At 36.0% G+C, this 17,431-nt stretch overlaps 3 protein-coding genes across 5 annotated transcripts; all 3 read right to left on the reverse strand.

Moving 5' to 3' along the window:
* Positions 1 to 12: 12 nt before the first annotated feature.
* LOC21398387 (aldehyde dehydrogenase family 3 member F1) lies at positions 13 to 3,658 on the reverse strand. Its single transcript, XM_010104033.2, has 10 exons — positions 3,403 to 3,658; positions 3,112 to 3,180; positions 2,762 to 2,858; positions 2,447 to 2,653; positions 1,533 to 1,657; positions 1,334 to 1,438; positions 1,068 to 1,240; positions 889 to 979; positions 651 to 800; positions 13 to 556 (listed from the first exon to the last, which is right to left on the reverse strand). Exons 1-10 carry the CDS (start codon positions 3,598 to 3,600, stop codon positions 296 to 298), a joined length of 1,476 nt encoding a protein of 491 aa, XP_010102335.1. The 5' UTR covers positions 3,601 to 3,658; the 3' UTR covers positions 13 to 295.
* Positions 3,659 to 5,590: 1,932 nt separating this feature from the next.
* Positions 5,591 to 10,927, reverse strand: LOC21398388 (GTPase Der). Of its 3 annotated transcripts, none has more exons than XM_024169489.1 (12): positions 10,478 to 10,927; positions 9,936 to 10,000; positions 9,567 to 9,650; positions 9,140 to 9,433; positions 8,800 to 8,939; positions 8,514 to 8,601; positions 8,191 to 8,373; positions 7,581 to 7,742; positions 7,261 to 7,454; positions 6,945 to 7,095; positions 6,343 to 6,508; positions 5,591 to 6,078 (listed from the first exon to the last, which is right to left on the reverse strand). In XM_024169489.1, exons 1-12 carry the CDS (start codon positions 10,836 to 10,838, stop codon positions 5,984 to 5,986), a joined length of 1,983 nt encoding a protein of 660 aa, XP_024025257.1. In that variant the 5' UTR covers positions 10,839 to 10,927; the 3' UTR covers positions 5,591 to 5,983. The 3 variants fall into 3 exon arrangements, with proteins under 3 accessions (XP_024025257.1, XP_024025258.1, XP_010102336.1); XM_024169490.1 differs by having other exon boundaries at positions 9,603 to 9,650; positions 9,936 to 10,003; XM_010104034.2 differs by having other exon boundaries at positions 9,936 to 10,003.
* Positions 10,928 to 11,422: 495 nt separating this feature from the next.
* On the reverse strand, positions 11,423 to 16,223 carry LOC21398389 (tRNA-specific 2-thiouridylase MnmA). Its single transcript, XM_024169492.1, has 10 exons — positions 15,745 to 16,223; positions 15,586 to 15,660; positions 15,424 to 15,477; positions 15,134 to 15,212; positions 14,926 to 15,053; positions 14,496 to 14,579; positions 14,113 to 14,196; positions 12,830 to 12,981; positions 12,374 to 12,524; positions 11,423 to 12,127 (listed from the first exon to the last, which is right to left on the reverse strand). Exons 1-10 carry the CDS (start codon positions 16,108 to 16,110, stop codon positions 11,690 to 11,692), a joined length of 1,611 nt encoding a protein of 536 aa, XP_024025260.1. The 5' UTR covers positions 16,111 to 16,223; the 3' UTR covers positions 11,423 to 11,689.
* Between the last annotated feature and the right edge of the window lie 1,208 nt (positions 16,224 to 17,431).

Raw genomic sequence — 17,431 nt, forward strand, 5'->3', positions numbered from 1 at the left:
GGGAACAAGTTGTATTACAAATCTATGAACTTTAGTATTATATTGCAAATAAGCCTTTAGCATGATATCGTTGCAATCCACTTACAATTTAGCCTTTAGTATTGCATTACAATTCTATGAACTTTTGCCTCACATTAAGGGCTACTGCTTAATCAAAGGTTTCAAATGAAAGCCATACATACAAATACATAACAATTGGTATTTCTTTTTCACTTCAACGCCCAAGAAAGGCCAAACCAATTTAACTGAAATGAAAAAAGTGATATTGTACACATCTGGTCATAACATACATTTGTCAAACGACATGTGAATCCGATTTTGGCTTCTTCAAGCCAAGGACCACAAAGATTACTCCGAGGTAATCAAAGTTGTAAGCCTCACGAAAGAGTTGAAGCTTGTAGTCATTCCATGGAGGAAATCTAAACCAAAAATCAACAAGAAAGCTCCTTCTTGCCACTGCCTTCTCGTGGCTGAACGTGTCAAAGGAGAACTTCCCGTGGTACCTTCCGATCCCGCTCTCGCCGACCCCTCCGAATGGGATTGTGTCTGCAGCATACTGCATTTGGCAACAAAACACCATTGACACGAGGAATACCATGATGTCTAAAAACAACCCTTTTAATGTTTTCAAGTGGTGTTGAGAAATATACTTGGATTATTGCATCATTGAAAACTAGACTCCCAGATGATGTTTCTGATACCAATTTTCTCTCAAGCGTTTTGCTTTTGGTGAAGGCATAAATGGTGAGTGGCCTAGGCCTTGCCTTTATGAACTCTATGCTGTCTTCAATGTTCTCCAACTGTCCAAGCCAAGAAATTGACTCTTTGAAAGTTATAGAAATAAATATTAAAAAAAAAATGTGCATAAAATGAATGTGTATATCTCACAGTGATAATTGGAAGCAATGGACCAAATATTTCTTCCGTCATGATTTCTGCTTCAAGTGGGGGGTCCACCAAGATGGTTGGCTCAATGAACCTAACAACATTAAATTTGGTACGGAAGTTATAATTCAGCTAAGCAAATTGCATGTTAGCAAAGAGAACAGCCAGATTCTGCTATTTACAAGTTTTCTTCATCCGTTTTTCCCCCATAAACAATAGAAGCTTTAACTGTGGGATCGTCCAAGAGATTCTTGAGTCTTAAGAAATGTCGCCTGTTAACTATTCTCGCAACGGTGTTGGTCTCTCTGGGATTTTCTCCGAACATTTTCGTTGTGATAGCCTTCATTAGCTCCACCTGAACAACAAGAATATGTGAAACCAAAACAGTCTTGTATCGGAAAATCCAAGACAAAGAAAGAAAGAAGTGAGAATGTTAAAAGTTTCTTACTGCTTTGGGCAGGAACTTTTTCTCCACTAGAACATAATCAATTGTTATGCATGCTTGACCAGCACAGGTCCCAAATTTTCCCACCAGAATTCTTTTTACAGCCACCTTGGAATCAATGAACAGAAAAGAGCCAAATGTGTTTGACTGATAAATCACTCATTTTGTGAAAACTAAGGTTATCTATCTGTTTAATATTTACCTCTCTATCAAAAGAAAATGAAAGGGAGTCAAGAACAGCAGGGCATTTTCCACCAAGCTCCAAAGCAACCGGTGTCAGATACTTCACTGCTGCAGACATGACAATCCGCCCAACTCGAGCATTGCCTACATCATTAAATTAAACAATCAAATATAAGCAAATCACTAGAAGAAACACCAACTTTGCAGACAAAAGTGAATAAGAAGATGAAGATGAAAAATGGTCATCTTTACACATATACCAGCAGGGACAGATGCACTTGAAGGCCCACGGAGAACGTGTCTCCGCTCAATTAAAAAAAAAAAAAACAGAAATTAAGTTCATATACTTTCGTATTTTTCTTTGTATGGTCCTATTTAATATTTTTTTCTTAAATGTGCCTGCACTTAATATTTAGATTATTGTTTTTCCTTTGACAGTACCATAACCATCATTTAATTCCCTCTCGCCTCCTATTTCCTTTGTGTACATTTTTTTTTTCTAATTTATTAAAAATTTTGCTTGTTTTATATCAACAATTAGAACGTCGATGTATATAAGTTTATCATCGTTAAAATTGATTCATTTTAAGGAATAAAAAAATATAATGATGGTATAAAATGAAAACCAACTTCAACTGACACCTTCTGACAAAGTATGAGCTAAAATCTCCCATTTTGGATCATAATAATGATATTTTTTAAAATTACTAATCGGATATAAAACTCATACAACCTGTGTGCAATGCTTGCAAAATAGAAGAACTTTACGTGTCTTTAAAAGAAAAACATTAAGCTTTTTATCCACATAAAATCACAAATCACCGTTTTAATTTTATTTATTTTTTATCTTTATTATTTCCTAGTTTCTTTGGCACTGGGGTCCGCCTTGTTTATTATTTCCTAACTGAGATAAAATTCTGGATCCGTCATTACCAGTGAAGAATATCTTGTCCCATCTTTCCTGTAGGAGTTGTTCGCCGACGGATGGACCGCCTTCGACGACCTTGACAGCGTTACCGTCTAGGTAAGAGGTCATGGTGTTTGCTAAAAGAGAAGAACAGGCCGGAGCCAACTCTGAAGGCTTCAGCACAGCTGTGTTTCCAGCTGCTAAGGCTCCTATGAGGGGCTCCAAGGACAATCCTACAAAAAACACAATTTGATGTTACAAAAAGCAAAAGAAATAATGGCAAAAGAATTGGCAATAACAAAGTTGATAGTTTTGTCTTTCAATAGGATTTGATGACTCACCAAATGGAAAATTCCATGCAGAGACTATGAGGACCAGACCAAGAGGCTCAGGAAGCAATTCTGCAGTGGTCAGTACTGCAACTGCCGGCAGCTTAACCTATTAAAGCAGATAGAGATCATTAGAAGTTATTTGACAGAACATAAACCTTTTTTTTCCCCCCTTAATGAACAAATCTCAAAAATGGGCAATACATAATAAAGGAAGAGAAAAAAACGACAGCAAAGTCTGCTCTTATCTATATCTTCATGTGGCAGAACATGAAAAATTATATTGTGTTATGTCATAATAAGTGTGGCATAGTTATCCATTCCCAACTTAGTGAGACAAGACTTACAAGGATAGGAACTACCTTTTTTGGCGACATCCATGCTTTCAAAGAGTTCAAAGCGTAATTAAGAGACTTTATCAAGGTTCCAATCTGCAAGAAAATTAAAAAAGAAATGTTATTTGGTTCCCTCACAATCAACTTTGATGTGAAGTTTTATATACTTTAGCAAACAAAACCTAATAAAGTGATGACTAACTACATGATGTTTGAACGTATTAAACCAATCTCATGCTCAATATCATTGCTTGTGATAGAAGTAACCAAACCCAAAAAACAAAAACAAAAACAGAAAACAAATTATATAAATCAAACCTCATCTCGATAAGCCTCAGCCCGGTGCTTTCCCAAGTCTTGTTTAAGAGCCTTCATTATATCTCCTTCATTTTCCTTTATAAAGTTAAGCAAACCTTTGATCTGTGTTTTTCTCCAAGAGGCTTCCTTAGTCCTTCCACACCTGAAGTACAACCTCAGAGACTCAAGATCTCCCTGCAAATTTCTTGGAGAATCCATAGCTCAGTGGAGAAACTATTGAACTTGGTCACTTAATTTATATCATGAAGTTTTATCATCTTTCATTTACTGTTTCTAACTTTTTATTGTCACTAACTCAACCGACTTTCTTGCCCTCATGGTTGGTTGTATTGAATTTAAAGCGTGTGTATTATGAGGAAACAAAATAGAAAATGTGGGTTCATTTGGAAATTCACATCTTAATCAACTTTCTAGTCCAATGATGTATGTACGTACATAAATATAGGGGTATAGTTGTTGTCATAGCTGAGGACCACCTGCATAGGTTATGACCTACGAATTTAAAGCATTAAAATGGATGGGAATTGACAGAATTTTAATGAGTTCCAAAACATTGTAAAGTCGGAAAGAAAGGACAACTTATGTTGCTGAAAAAATGAGTAGATTTGACCATTTCCTCAATTGGGTCTGTATTTTTTGTCTAAATGACTTACAAAATATCTTTATTAATGGTTTTTAAGCGTAGGTTTTAGTGCTCAAATTGGGTTGCTAAAATGTGTTGAAATGTTTTGATTTTAGTATCCCATGTTGCCTAAACCCTCATCTTTAATTACATAATCTAGGATTCTCTTAACTTGCAATTGAAAGAAATTTTTTTTTTTTAAAAGGTATTTGAATTTGAACAAAATGTCATGTGAGATTAATATTGCAGGTGAAGAAAACTTATCAACATTCCCCTTTAAAAAAGAAAAAAGAAAAAAAAAAAGAAAAAGAACTTATCAACATTTCACATGGCCTGGCTTTAATTACATTTTCTTAGGCAAAGTTTAAACTCTAACAGGCCATTTGAAATATAAATAAACTTAGCCATCCAACTAGACCAAATTAACATCATCGCAGTAGAAAGCTATTTGTTGTGTGTTTTAGAGATTCAAGTGTTTTTTTTTTTGTGCATCGCCATTGTACGTTAATAACAGATTAATAATTCCATCCACGAGAAAACTAAAATTAGACCCCAAAAAGGACAGAAGCAAAAAAAAAAATGTTGATATTGAATGGTGAAGACAGAGAGGTAAAAAGTTCATGAAAGCTTACACGAGAAACACAACTCTTTAAAAGTGGTAATGGGACATATCATGGATGGTAGTTGCGCTCAATAAAGTGAAGCATTCAATGTAAATCTTTAAACAATTGCCTTCCCCAAAAAAAGCCAATTATTCGTCCTCACATTCTAGTTTAACATAACAAATCATGTCGAGATTCTTTTTTTTCATTTTATTTTAACTGATCCTGTCCTGGTGGGTAGCTAAATGTTGGTAAACAACATAAATGCCAAGTTGATGAGTTTGATAGATAAGAATTCACCATAGCAAGTTTGAATCGTTACTGCCATTTATGAACCACAACAAATTTAGACAGTTATATTAGAATTTCACATTGGCTGGAAGTATTTGTATGATCCACTTAATAAGGTGAGGGCAATCTTCTTCTAACAAGCCAATTTTGCTAGGTTGAGTTAGGCCCAATATCCTTTGATTTTTATAAAATAGTATAAGAACAAGCCCAGTTTTGCAATGTTGGGTCCTCCAATATCGACTTATTCACAGCAGTTTGACATGGTCCACGTTGTGCGTGAGGGGACGTATTAGAATCTCATATTAACTGGAGATATTAACATAATTCACTTAATAAGATGAGGACAATCCTACTCTAGCAAGCCGATTTTACTAAGTTAAATTAGACCTAATATCTTTTGATTTCTGTAAAAAGTTAATATTCATGTTCATTGATGTTTCAACTCAGAAAAGTGGTTGACTCCATTTTTCTTTATGGTCTCTTTGGATGTGAGAATTGAGAACTGATTTAGATGCACGAAATTATAAAGAATTTAGTGAGAAGCTCCCAAGTTTTTTATCCGAAATATGTACGTATTCGTCAAAAGAAAACTGTTAAAATATCAACATCGTGAATATGATAATGCTCACTTGTCTTAAACAAATAAAAAACTATCATTTAATGTCATGTGAAGAACCATCTAATCAAAATGTCGGTTGATAGTTGTGACAAGAACTGAAGAAAGCATATAATTGCAGCACTAATTAATTTGTTTACAATGCGCATTTTCCTGATATATATATATATATTTTTTTTTACAATGCGCATTTCCCCGTCCGATAAGCAACTTGAAAGGGAAATGCAGACTGTAGAGCCAACGTCAGAACCATAAAGATGTGGAGGTGTATTTTCCTGTCGTTTTCCAATTCCCTGCTTGATGGAAACTTAGGAATGTGTCCCCACTTTCCAGCCAGGAAAGATGCAGGGAAAAAAAAAAGGGTTAATACAGCTAGTAATTCACTGGTCTATTCATATTTGGAATTCACCTGTTATTTTCAGCATCTCCCGCGGCATTTCTTGATTTATATCAGGATGATGAAACGTCTCGTCTCCAGGTACTTGACGGTGCCAATTTTCTATTACGTGGCACAAGATTGGCTTGTGGTCCTGTTTTAGATTTTCCTGTAAACAAAAATGAGTTAGAGATACGTAGAGATACGTATGCTTGTATGTTCGAGGATAGACAAGCCTGTAGTTCCCAATCCAACAAATCATGTCCTTTTAAGCCGTATAAAAATTAATCTAAAGGTTAAAAGAGAGAGATTTAGGGGAAAACAGAGAAATCCAGATTTGTAACACAACACCTTATGTTTGCTACACCTTTTTTTAACTATAATATAATTGCCTATAAGGGATTACGCCTGTAGAAGTGAGACTAGAACTAACCATCACTTTTTTCCAATTTTCTCCTGCTGCGCCATAGAAGCCGGATTGGTGTACCAGAAAATCCTGCATCTGTACGTAGTTGCTTCTCCATAAAACGCCGATAGGTCTCAGGAAAAAGTTTTGCATCATTAACAAAGAACACAAACGTAGGTGGCCTTATAGCAGCCTGCATATGATGAATAACAGGTAAAATTCTTAGGAATGCTGATTTACGATGTAACATATAGGATAGAGAAGTTCAAAAGAACAGAACGTAAGTGGCTGTGTATAGAGATAAATTTCAGTACTAAGGCGTTATAACTAGATAGAAGCAATACTTAATTACAGGATTCAGGTATCTACTGAGATATAATTAACATTAAAACAAAAAAAAATACACCCAATGATCATTAACTCTGCTAAAAGAGAGAAGATGTTAAGAAATAGATATGCATAACTTTTATTAAAGTTGCAAAATACGTGGAATTCATAACAAGGTCGTATTCTTGAATTTGGAATGAAAAGAGGAGTAATGCTTCCTACGTATCGTATTGAATCCGAAATTGAAATCATGAGTTGAACCAGAGCATGGTTATTTTCCGTATTGCATTATCAATGGTTACCTGAGTACAGTAATAAACACGTCCACGCTTGCCACCGCGTGTTCTTGGAGGTGCTTTGAAAGCAAGTGCTTCCTGTAAAACTTGATTCAATATGGAAGTACCTAACCTTCTTGATCTCTCCTTTTCAACCATGCTAGCAGCACCAATTATCCTGAGCCAAAAAAACAATAACAATTAATAAGAAAAACAATGCAGAAAGATAAAATGTAACCCTATGGCAACCAATATGGCAGAGAAATGGTATGAAAAGCAATTATATAGAGGAATCTAAAACAATACTATCCAAATCTGGGATTCCAGATATGGAAGAACATACTTTTCCACACTCTGACCAGCTATGGCAGTTGAATATACAATAGGAGCCCAATCAAGTATGCGAAGCTTCTCCCTAACATCTTGCTCATAGTACATTGCAGTCTGCTGATTTTTATTTGGTATGGTATCCCATTTATTAACTACTATAAGGCAACCTTTCCCTTCTTTTTCTATCCTTTCAGCGATCTTGAAATCCTACATTAAGGTAAAAAATGGTAATCAAACATTAAGGGCGGGAAAGGCATACTATTTTAGGAAAATTACAGGCACATTTCACAAATTATCAAATTCTGACCCTACATAAATCCAAGGATTAACTACCTGCTCTGTAATACAAGCCATGGCCTCAATAACAAGAGCTACAACATCAGAACGACGAATAGCACGGAACGCTCGATTTACTGATAGAGCCTCTGTCACGCTACCTGATGAAGCTACAACTGCTCTTCTTCTGATTCCAGCAGTATCAATCAGACGGAACTTCTGCAAAACATTGAATCATGCATAAGGCATCTGACGTCAACTAACATTAGCCAACAAAGTGTCAATTTTATATGATCCGAAGAAATCAGCTCCAGATCATAGTGAAGAGAGCAGTAGCTAATCCTATTTTTAATTCAACAAAGGAATAGCCAAAAACATAAACTGAACGCTGATCTGACAGTGGTATTTTGATGCTTAAAGCATGTAATCCAAGAGTCAACCAGCAAGATTTTTTGTTTTCTTGTATTAGTGATACAAGAGCAGAGAAGCTTGAATAGACAGTATGCCCCAACCAGACAAAGCAATTACGACACAGAAGTTGTTCAGAAGATTCTAATCTAGTCTTGTTCCCCTAAAATATATTGGTATTTCTAGCCTAAAATGAATAAAACCTTCAGAAAAATAGTCAACAAGAGGTAGAAGGTAGTGTAACAGCAAGAAACCAAACCTCGCCATCTGGTCCCGTATACTCAGTATCAATGGCATCTCGGGTAGTTCCACTGACTGGGCTAACAATAGCCCTGTCTTCTCCAACCAACGCATTCAAAATGCTACTTTTACCAACATTTGGTCGACCAACAATTGCCATTGCAGGAATATAATCCTCCTCTTCTTCAAAATCCGCTTGACCCTAGAAAGCAGGGAAAGAAATTAAATCAGAAATTTAATTATAAGTACGACATTCCAATCATTACTCAAAACATTAAAAAGAAGCTTTAATAAAAAACTGATTATATACCAGGAAAAAATAGATAAAGAGGAACATCCAACCTCAATCTTTCTCAGTCCTAAACAAACAAAATCTAGCAGTTCTCCGGTGCCAGTTCCAGACAAAGCAGATACAGGAAGTGGTGAAAACCTGGTTAAATAATAAAAAAACTCACGCTTTTCAGTTTAACCTTGAAAAGGATATCCACCATATTCGAACTCAAGAGCGTACAAAAACTGTCCGATTCATAATAAAATCCTACATCGCGGTATTCACAAAATAAGTTTTGAGGACAGAAAAAAAAAACAAAAAACAAAAAACAAAACAAAAAGCAAGAGTTCAGCGCACCCTAAGGACCAGAAATCTATTGCCTGCATCATTCCTTTCCGTGGAGATTCGCACTTATTAACTGCCAGAATGACACACTTATCCGAGTAGTTTTTACGTAACCAGCCCGCAATTTCCTCATCAGCTGCTGTCAGACCTGCCTGCTAGCAGATTTAGTATCACTATCTTTGTATTGTGGCACAAAGCCAATTTCCAGATCATAAAGACAAGAGGGTGCTAAGCTTAATCAATTTTCAAACGTAGTGAAGTATATTATGTTAATTCCGTAACAATAATATAAATAAACAACTGAGGATCAGGAGAAGAGTTAACTGCTATTCTTATGTTCTATGGTTCGCACCTGGCCATCAACCACGAATATGATGACAGATGATTCTTCTACAGCTGCAGTAGCTTGTCGTTCAATCATCGAGGGCATTCTAGCAATAGCTGCCTCCCTGGAGGCAAGTGGAATCCCATCCATGCCAATTGTTGTTGTAATAGCTAATTCTTCCATAACATTATCATGTGATTTGGAAAGCGTGAGAACACCTCCAGTATCAATTACCATGAATTCATAATCCCCCCAAAAAGATCTGCCATATAAGCGGTCCCTTGTAACCCCAGGTTCATCAACTACAATAGCCCTGTTCCCCTACACCATTGCAACAAAAAGTAATTCAACTTCCAGAAGGTAAGGTTGTACATAATGAACCCAAGAATCATATGCTCGTGAGTAGTGAAAGCATGAGATGATTAGAAAAAGGAAAGAATTCATGATATAATACCCCAACAAGACGATTGAATAATGCTGATTTACCAACATTTGGCCTTCCAACAATTGCAACTTTTGGAAGAAGATGGTCAGGGATCTGCGCAAGTGATTTCAAGTGATAAGCTAATAGAAGATACATTCTCAACTTCCCTAAAAAAAATCTCAACTCAATTCTTTTTTTCTTTTCTAAGAGATATGAGTCCTCCAAATTACATTAAAGAAACAATGATTTGATCACATGATAGGAAATTGAATTTCTTAAGCCGCTAGCATTGGATAGGGAAAAAAAAATCCACTCTCTTTTTCCAAAGATTTTCGTTATGAATGGTTAAATATTATATTCCAAAAAGAAACATAGGATCAAGAAAAGCTGCTTGCTTACACTTTTCACAGTACTTTTATGCCTCTTCTGCTTTCGACCAATTTCCTTATGGTCAATTTTCTCATCTTCTGAAATCATCACAGTAATTGATATATAATTAACGACAAAACCAAGACACAAACGAGATTGACACCCTAAGGCAGCAAGATTGGAACTTTACGTCGAAATGCTCAATTAAACATATGATCTGAAATTGAAAAAAAAAATCATTCATAAAATATGAGTTTGAAAAGTAATAACCCAAACACATTTGTTACATGAATCTTTTATTATCCACAGAAAATTATTTCAAAACTTAGCTCTACGCCTTCTTCCCTTTCATCGATTGGTTAAGGGAATAAAAACGAAAATAAAATAAAAAAACAAGATAAAAACATGCCGAATTTCCAAATTCTTAGATCAACACAACGATAACAGAATTGTCTGTTCTTCACCGCACTTCAATAGCCATTAGTAAACCAAATGCAGAAGCAAAATCGCATTTTTATCCAACCAAACTGTTTCGGTAAAATGGTGCAAGATTTATAGAGTAAAAAACGCACCGATTTTGAGCTGGTTGGACAAGGAAGAGGAAAAATCTCGAACAGCGTCCAGAGCTTCTTGTTCGAGGGCGTCCACATCAATCATGGCGTAACTTTCACCGTCAGGATCGTCGCCACTTTCTTCTTCATATTCAAATTCCTCATACTCTTCGTCTTCGTTTTCGTTGAATTCATCGGAAGATAAGCTGGAAATGCAGCGAGGAATGGAGGGAAAAGATTTGCGGAACGGAACAAGCGAGGGACGTGAGGGGGAGAGAGAAAAGGAAGAAGGTCTGAGAAGTGGGGAGAGGAGAGAGAGTGACTTAGAGAGAGGGGAAGACGAAGGGGTAGTGCTTAAGAAGAAGAGCTCTAAAGCTGCCATTTTAGTTCAGAGAGCTCTATGACCTTCTGCTTCTGCTTCTGCTTCTGCGTGTGTTTTTGGAGAAGAAGATGCAGCAGAGATGACGGGTGATGGGGGTTTATCCACAACTTGGTTTGGGGTTTTAGACGTTTGACAAGAAGGAAAAGGATATGATGCTAAAAAACGACTTGCCGTTTACACCTCTGAAAAGTTGTTATTTTCAATGTGAAGAACCATTTTTTAGTTTTCTTAAGAAAGTTACGTAACTCAAACCACATGTCATTACTTTAAAATTGATTGTCGTCTACATTTCAAAAAAAAAAATATATATATTGCAGTCTATTTCAAGGTACGACATGTTTCTAGTATTAATCTTGCTTCGTACGTGAAACAACACAACGTATCTAATCTTGCTTTCGTACGTTACACGTCAATCATATATCAGCAGCAATGTGTTTGTAAACGCCATGCCGTTGTTGTTTAAGTCTAACAGTGTTTGTGACGGAATACGACATGTTGTTAGATCTCAACTTTGATGTCGTTCAAGTGTAAAGCGACATGTCGGTACAGCCGTGGGAGCACTTCAACACTCTATACAGGGTAAAACTAGAAGAAATTCATTCAAGCATATTTGGATTTGGTAAGTATTCCGGTTTCAAAAATCGGGGCTTAATTTAGTGATACAAAGAAGTCTTGCAGCAAATTTGGTAAAAATTGAACCCATCTATGATGAAATGTAGGCAATGTGAACTTACTAATTACTATACCTATAGTCTATACACTTAAAAGACCAAAGGTCCCTATCTAATTGTCACCTACGAGAATTTTCCATCATTCCATGGCTGTATAACTATACTTATATTTATGCACTCTCAGAATATCCGAAACCACTTCTCTCGCAACCGTTGGAGCCACTTCATTGGGAAGGATAATGCCTGCCTGCCTTGTTTGGCAGCAGCAATGTGGGAACTTCTCTGTCCCCTGTCCAGCTCTGTACTGCTTTTCTGACCAGGCTCTATTGTGGGACTCTCCGGCTTCACTTTTATCTTAACTGGTTTTCCAAGGAGCGACTTATCTTCCATTTTCGCAATCTCGAGAGCCTTTTCACATACAGGAAAGCCTTGGTCATCCCAAGACTCCAATATAATGCCAGAGCCCAAGCAGCTCTTCCCCTGGTAGAAGGCTGCAAACTGTCCTACTGCCAGGCCTTGATCATCTTCGGATAACTGGACAACTGCAACATCTTCACCACTGTTTTCTCCAGATTCCATAGTAAAGCTACAATTGTAAAACCCAGGGCCATGTCTGACCTGAAACATTGAGAATAAGAATGATATTACTTGCGTGCCTTGTGTAAAATACATTCTTTCATTCAGTAATCTTTACTGTTCAAGAACTAGACATGTCAATATTCCTAAAGAGAATAACCTTGGTACTTGTCCGAGTGATTTGCTTTGATATTGTCATACAGCTCGTAAGAAAACTAAGATTGCATGGCAATATGAACACTAATTGAAGGAAGGACAAGGAGAGACATTGGAAATAAATTGCTCGACCTTGCACTGCAGTTGACAGGTTTGATCTGGAGGCAAACCATTTAGCCATTTCAAGGAGCCAACACGGAAAATTCGTCTTCTTTTGTCAAAGGAAAAGTAATTTCTTGATGCAAAAACTACATTGTTTTTTACATCCTTCTCAACCACATACCTGCACGAGAAAAATCCAATGACTACTCAAGGAGAACGAGATACGCTAGAAAAACAATTAACTATTATTAAAATTTAATTGTTTTAATGTCCCTAGCCAACAATTATCCTAATAATATATATAGAAGAACATTTAGTTTCAATGAAATATCATGAGTGATACCAATACTAAAGCAGATAAAAAGCAAAGTTGCTGCAACAACATACTAGTACACCTTTCTTTCAACGGCCAAGGATAATGTAACATAACTGGACGCATTATTACTAACCAATTTGTGGATAACAATCAATAGTTACAGAGCATACCAGGGTCCTCCAGGAAGGCGTAGACCTTGACGTTGACCAATTGTATAGAACCAAAAACCCCGATGCATTCCCAAGAAATCTCCTGTTTCAGCTTCTAAAATGATACCTTCCTTCTCACCTATGTGTCTAGCGACAAATTCACTAAACTTTATCTAAAGCCAAAAGAAAAAAAAAAAACAAAAAACAAAAAACCAAAAACAAAAACAAAACAAAAAAGAACAAAGTCATTGTTGATTATAACTCGAATGTTTTCATTGTGGCATGTTAGAAAGAGAAAACAATAATTAGCATTCTAAGGGAAATTTGGAAACAAAGTATAATTAACGTCACACTATTGATATCAAAGGCTAGATGAATTTCTAGAGTTTCTTTTCTAATTCAAGTCAACTAGTAAAAATATAGATAGGACAACAACAAGCCTTAATCCCAACTTAATTGGCGGCTATATGCATTTCACTTTTCCACGCAGCTCTGTTTGAAATTAGACTTTCCTGAAGGCCTAGATCTAAAATGTCTTTCCTAACTACTTCGGTCCACATAATTCTTAGTCTACCCCTCCCTCTCCCCGTACCAACTCAAGCGGCTTTCACGCACCTTATCTTCTATTGGTGCTACACCTACTTTACTACGAATAACTTCATTTCTTATGCGATTCATTCTCATATGGCTACTCATCCATCTTAACATACGCATTTCTGTCACACTCATCTTAGATATATGTTGTCTTTTAATGGCCCAACATTCACTACCATATAACATAGCTGGGATTGCAGTCCTATATAACCCACCCTGCCTTAATCCTATGTTGAATATCCTCTTCTATATCTCCTTCGTACTGCACTATAGACCCAAGGTACCTAAACTTCCTAGAAAACCCAATCTCCACACCATCTAAAGAAATTCCATCACTCTGATTACTTGAGTTACTAAACCTACAATGCATGTATTCAGTTTTCGTCATACTTAACTTAAATCCCTTCGTCTCGAGAGTCTGTCTCCACAGTTCTAACTTACAGTTAACTCCTTCCCTATGTTCATCAACTAAAACTATATCGTCAGCAAAAAGAATACACCAAGGAACTCTATCTTGGATTTCTCTTGTCAGCCCATCCATCACAATGGTAAAAAGATAAGGACTAAGAGCAGATCCTTGATGAAGACCGATCCGAATGGGCAACTCTGCCATGTAGGAGAATATTTTCAATGTTTCATAATGATTAATGCGCAAGAAAAAATCTTCGAGGCAGGTAAGAATAAGTCGAAAACAGAAATATAACATATACCTTCCCGAGAAAGCATATCCCTTGTGAATCCTTTCTGTCTTTATTAGGTAGATCAAATTTTTTGGCAAGCTTGCGAACTTCTTCCTGGAGATAAATATTTACCCAAAAGAAAAAGACACTAGACCTCAGTGAAGATGAATTCTGGTGTGAAACCATAAAAGTTAACTAAGAGCTGCTGCACTTTCTAGTTGTCTGAATTCGTCTCAACAATATGCTTTTCTCTCAGCCATAGTCTATGATACTCTCTATGTTATTTCAATTACATAGCAATATCATGAAGATGGATGAGATTGGTAGTTTAGTATGGAGTAAAAAGTTCACTGCACGTGGATGAGATTACTATTTAGTAAAATGTTGCAATGCGGTCAAAATTAGCCACTGACCTTTGAGATACAACCAAGTGGGAAAACTAATCGCTTAAGCTGGGCCTGAGACAGATGTGAAAGGAAGTAGGTCTGATCCTTCACCTAAAAAGCAAAAATTAGAAGATATGAACAGGGGAAACTGTGTATATAACAGGTCCAAACATACTTGAAAATAGAGATAAATTATCCCAATGCAAAGTAATATCATGACACAAAATGCAGAACGTGAAAATAGATTCCACGAGAACATGACAATAAAGGAAACTAATAATATCTGCAGTTGAAGAATAAATAAAATACTTATTATCAGAACGCAAAGTAATATCATGACAGAAAATGAAGAAAGTGAAAATAGATTCCACAAGAACATGACAATAAAGAAAACTAACAATATCAGCAGTTGAAGAATAAATAAGTTAGCATTCGGAAATTCGTTATTCATAAGTACCATGTCTTGTGATAGTTCCAAAACAGATGCATCGCCCCTTTCATTTGTAAATGAGTGGACAACGTTCGCATAATGTCCAGAAGCAACGTAGTCGAACTCCATACTGCTGATGGCATCCATAAATGAACCTGAAAATAATCACAAGCAAATCAAAAAAAGGGATCCAAAAACACAATTACGGCTTCTTAAGATTCCTCTGAACACGTACCAAACTTTATTCTCGTATTGCAAAGAACATCTGGATTAGGGGTACGGCCACAGCGATACTCGTCAATAATGTAGGATACCTGAAACATGAAAAAAAAAAAAAAAAAAAAAAAAAATTCATAACTTATTTTCAGAGCAGAATCAACTTTTATAGCTTAAATAACATTACTAGTCAGCTGAAGTCCCAATGAAGAAACAAAGTTTTCGGAACAGATAATGAATTCTGCATAAGTAATGAAAACTATAAAATGCAAACTAAAATAAGACACTCTCAGAGCTAGTAATTTGTACCACATTCTTCCAATACTCATCAGTCAAATGTACAACTTCAAGTGGCACTTCAATCTGAAAAAGAAAATGCCAAAATTTAATAACAAAATATCTCTATTTCTCTCATGTGAAATAGGCAAATAGCAAACAAAAGCAAAAGCTTCCAATAAGGAAAAAACAGACCTGACTACAAACAGCTTTGGCATACTTCAAATCCTCTTCCCATGGACACTCCGACCAAAAGTTCTCGAAATCTTCCTACACCAAAAAAACACGCATTGATTAATAAATAATCAATTAATTAACTCAAAACTAATCAATAATTAACGTAACTCTCCTTACTTGGAACCAAATCTTGAGGTAAAAGGCGGTACAGGAGTGGCCGGCGGCGTGGAGGAGGCGCAGAGCGACGCTGCTGTCGACGCCGCCGCTGAGAAGCACGGCGACTCTGAGGCGTTTGTGAGGCATCGAACACGACAAGTACGGCTCGATATCGCCATCGAAGCTCTTCGAATGGTGCGAGGACGAGACCGCGGAAGCAGCGGAGACGGAGAAGAGCCTGAAAACGAGGGATTTGGAGGTCGGAAGATGGGGTTTTGGAGGGAGGCGAGTTCGTGGTTTGAGAGGGAGAGATATGAAGCGAGATTGAATGATAAGAGAAGACGAAGGTATTGGCATTACTCTGGTAAGTCTGAGTCTTGCGGCCATATTTGCATCGAAGGTCTCTGTGTTGGAAACTGTGGATAAGAAGCTTTTGGCTATGGCGATGGCAATATTCTAGGAAGAATAACCAGGCTCTGTTGAGAGTGAGTAACTATTGAGCTTTGAAATCCCGGCAAGACATTTGACGACATGTTTGTTTTTTATATAAAAATGGAAATGAAAATGTTTTAAGAGAAATTATTTTTAAAAATGTGTTTGATAATTTTATTAAAGTTGTGTTTAGTTGGTGGATTCGTGTCATGATTTGAAGTATAGTTCGTGGTTCGTTACAGTTTTTTCTCTCATAAAAAATACACATAAATAAAAAATAATTCTAAATTATAATTCTGAATTCATGAACCAAATGTCCACTAAGAGATTATTTTCAGTATAAAAAAACCATTAATGTCTCTATTTTTCTCTCTGCTTAAGAGAAGAGAAAACGAAAATAAAAAATGACTAAAAGTCATTTTTCATTTATCTCTCATTTTATACTAAACTAAAAAATCATTTTCATTTCTATTTTTTGTCTTTAATTGTATCAAATGTCGTTTTAAAATCGTTTTTATTTTTCCTCAAAAACGTAAAAAATAAAAACAAGAACAACTCCAAACACGATAATCTTAATTTAGGCCTCGTTCACTTCGCGGATTCGAGTTGAGATGTGACATTTTCTGAGAGTTTTTCACTGTAGCAGAAAAAGTTAGATGTGACATTTTCTGAGAGCTTTTTACTGTAAAAACTTAAAACTGAAAACTCAAATCGGTGAAATGAACGAGGCCTTACAATTTCGTACGTCACGTCATGTTTATGTGTTTTCTGATATGTCGTCCTAAAATTATTTTCCCTAATAATTGACTTGCCTAAAAAATATTTGTATTTACTGGAATGCCCTTAAATAAATAAAAAATTGAATTAGATGGAGGCAGGGAGCTCAAAAATAGTTCGGAGCATGGCTTTTATTTTGATTTTTTTTTTTAATTATTGAGTATTGATTTGTCTATCTTTAGTAGCTTATGGAAAATCGAAACGTAAAAAAACCCCATCCGAACACTTAAGAAAAATCCAACTAGCCAATCTTAATTTTACCACGTCAATTATCTTTTTCGTTTTTGTTTCATCATTATAATACCGTCAAATTTTAGCCAGATAAAATGTTATTTATGTTTTTACTATTTATCGAAATATAAATAGACAGAAATTATAAAGTGATGCTTAAATGATTTGATTAATTTTTTGTTACTTATTTTTGCAGTATCATTTGATTCATGAAAAGAATAATATATTGCAAAAACACTTGCGAGGATATAGATGGCAAATGCATTTT

The sequence above is a fragment of the Morus notabilis genome, unplaced genomic scaffold, assembly GCF_000414095.1.
Source record: "Morus notabilis unplaced genomic scaffold, ASM41409v2 Scaffold1005, whole genome shotgun sequence".
Taxonomy (NCBI): Eukaryota; Viridiplantae; Streptophyta; class Magnoliopsida; order Rosales; family Moraceae; genus Morus; species Morus notabilis.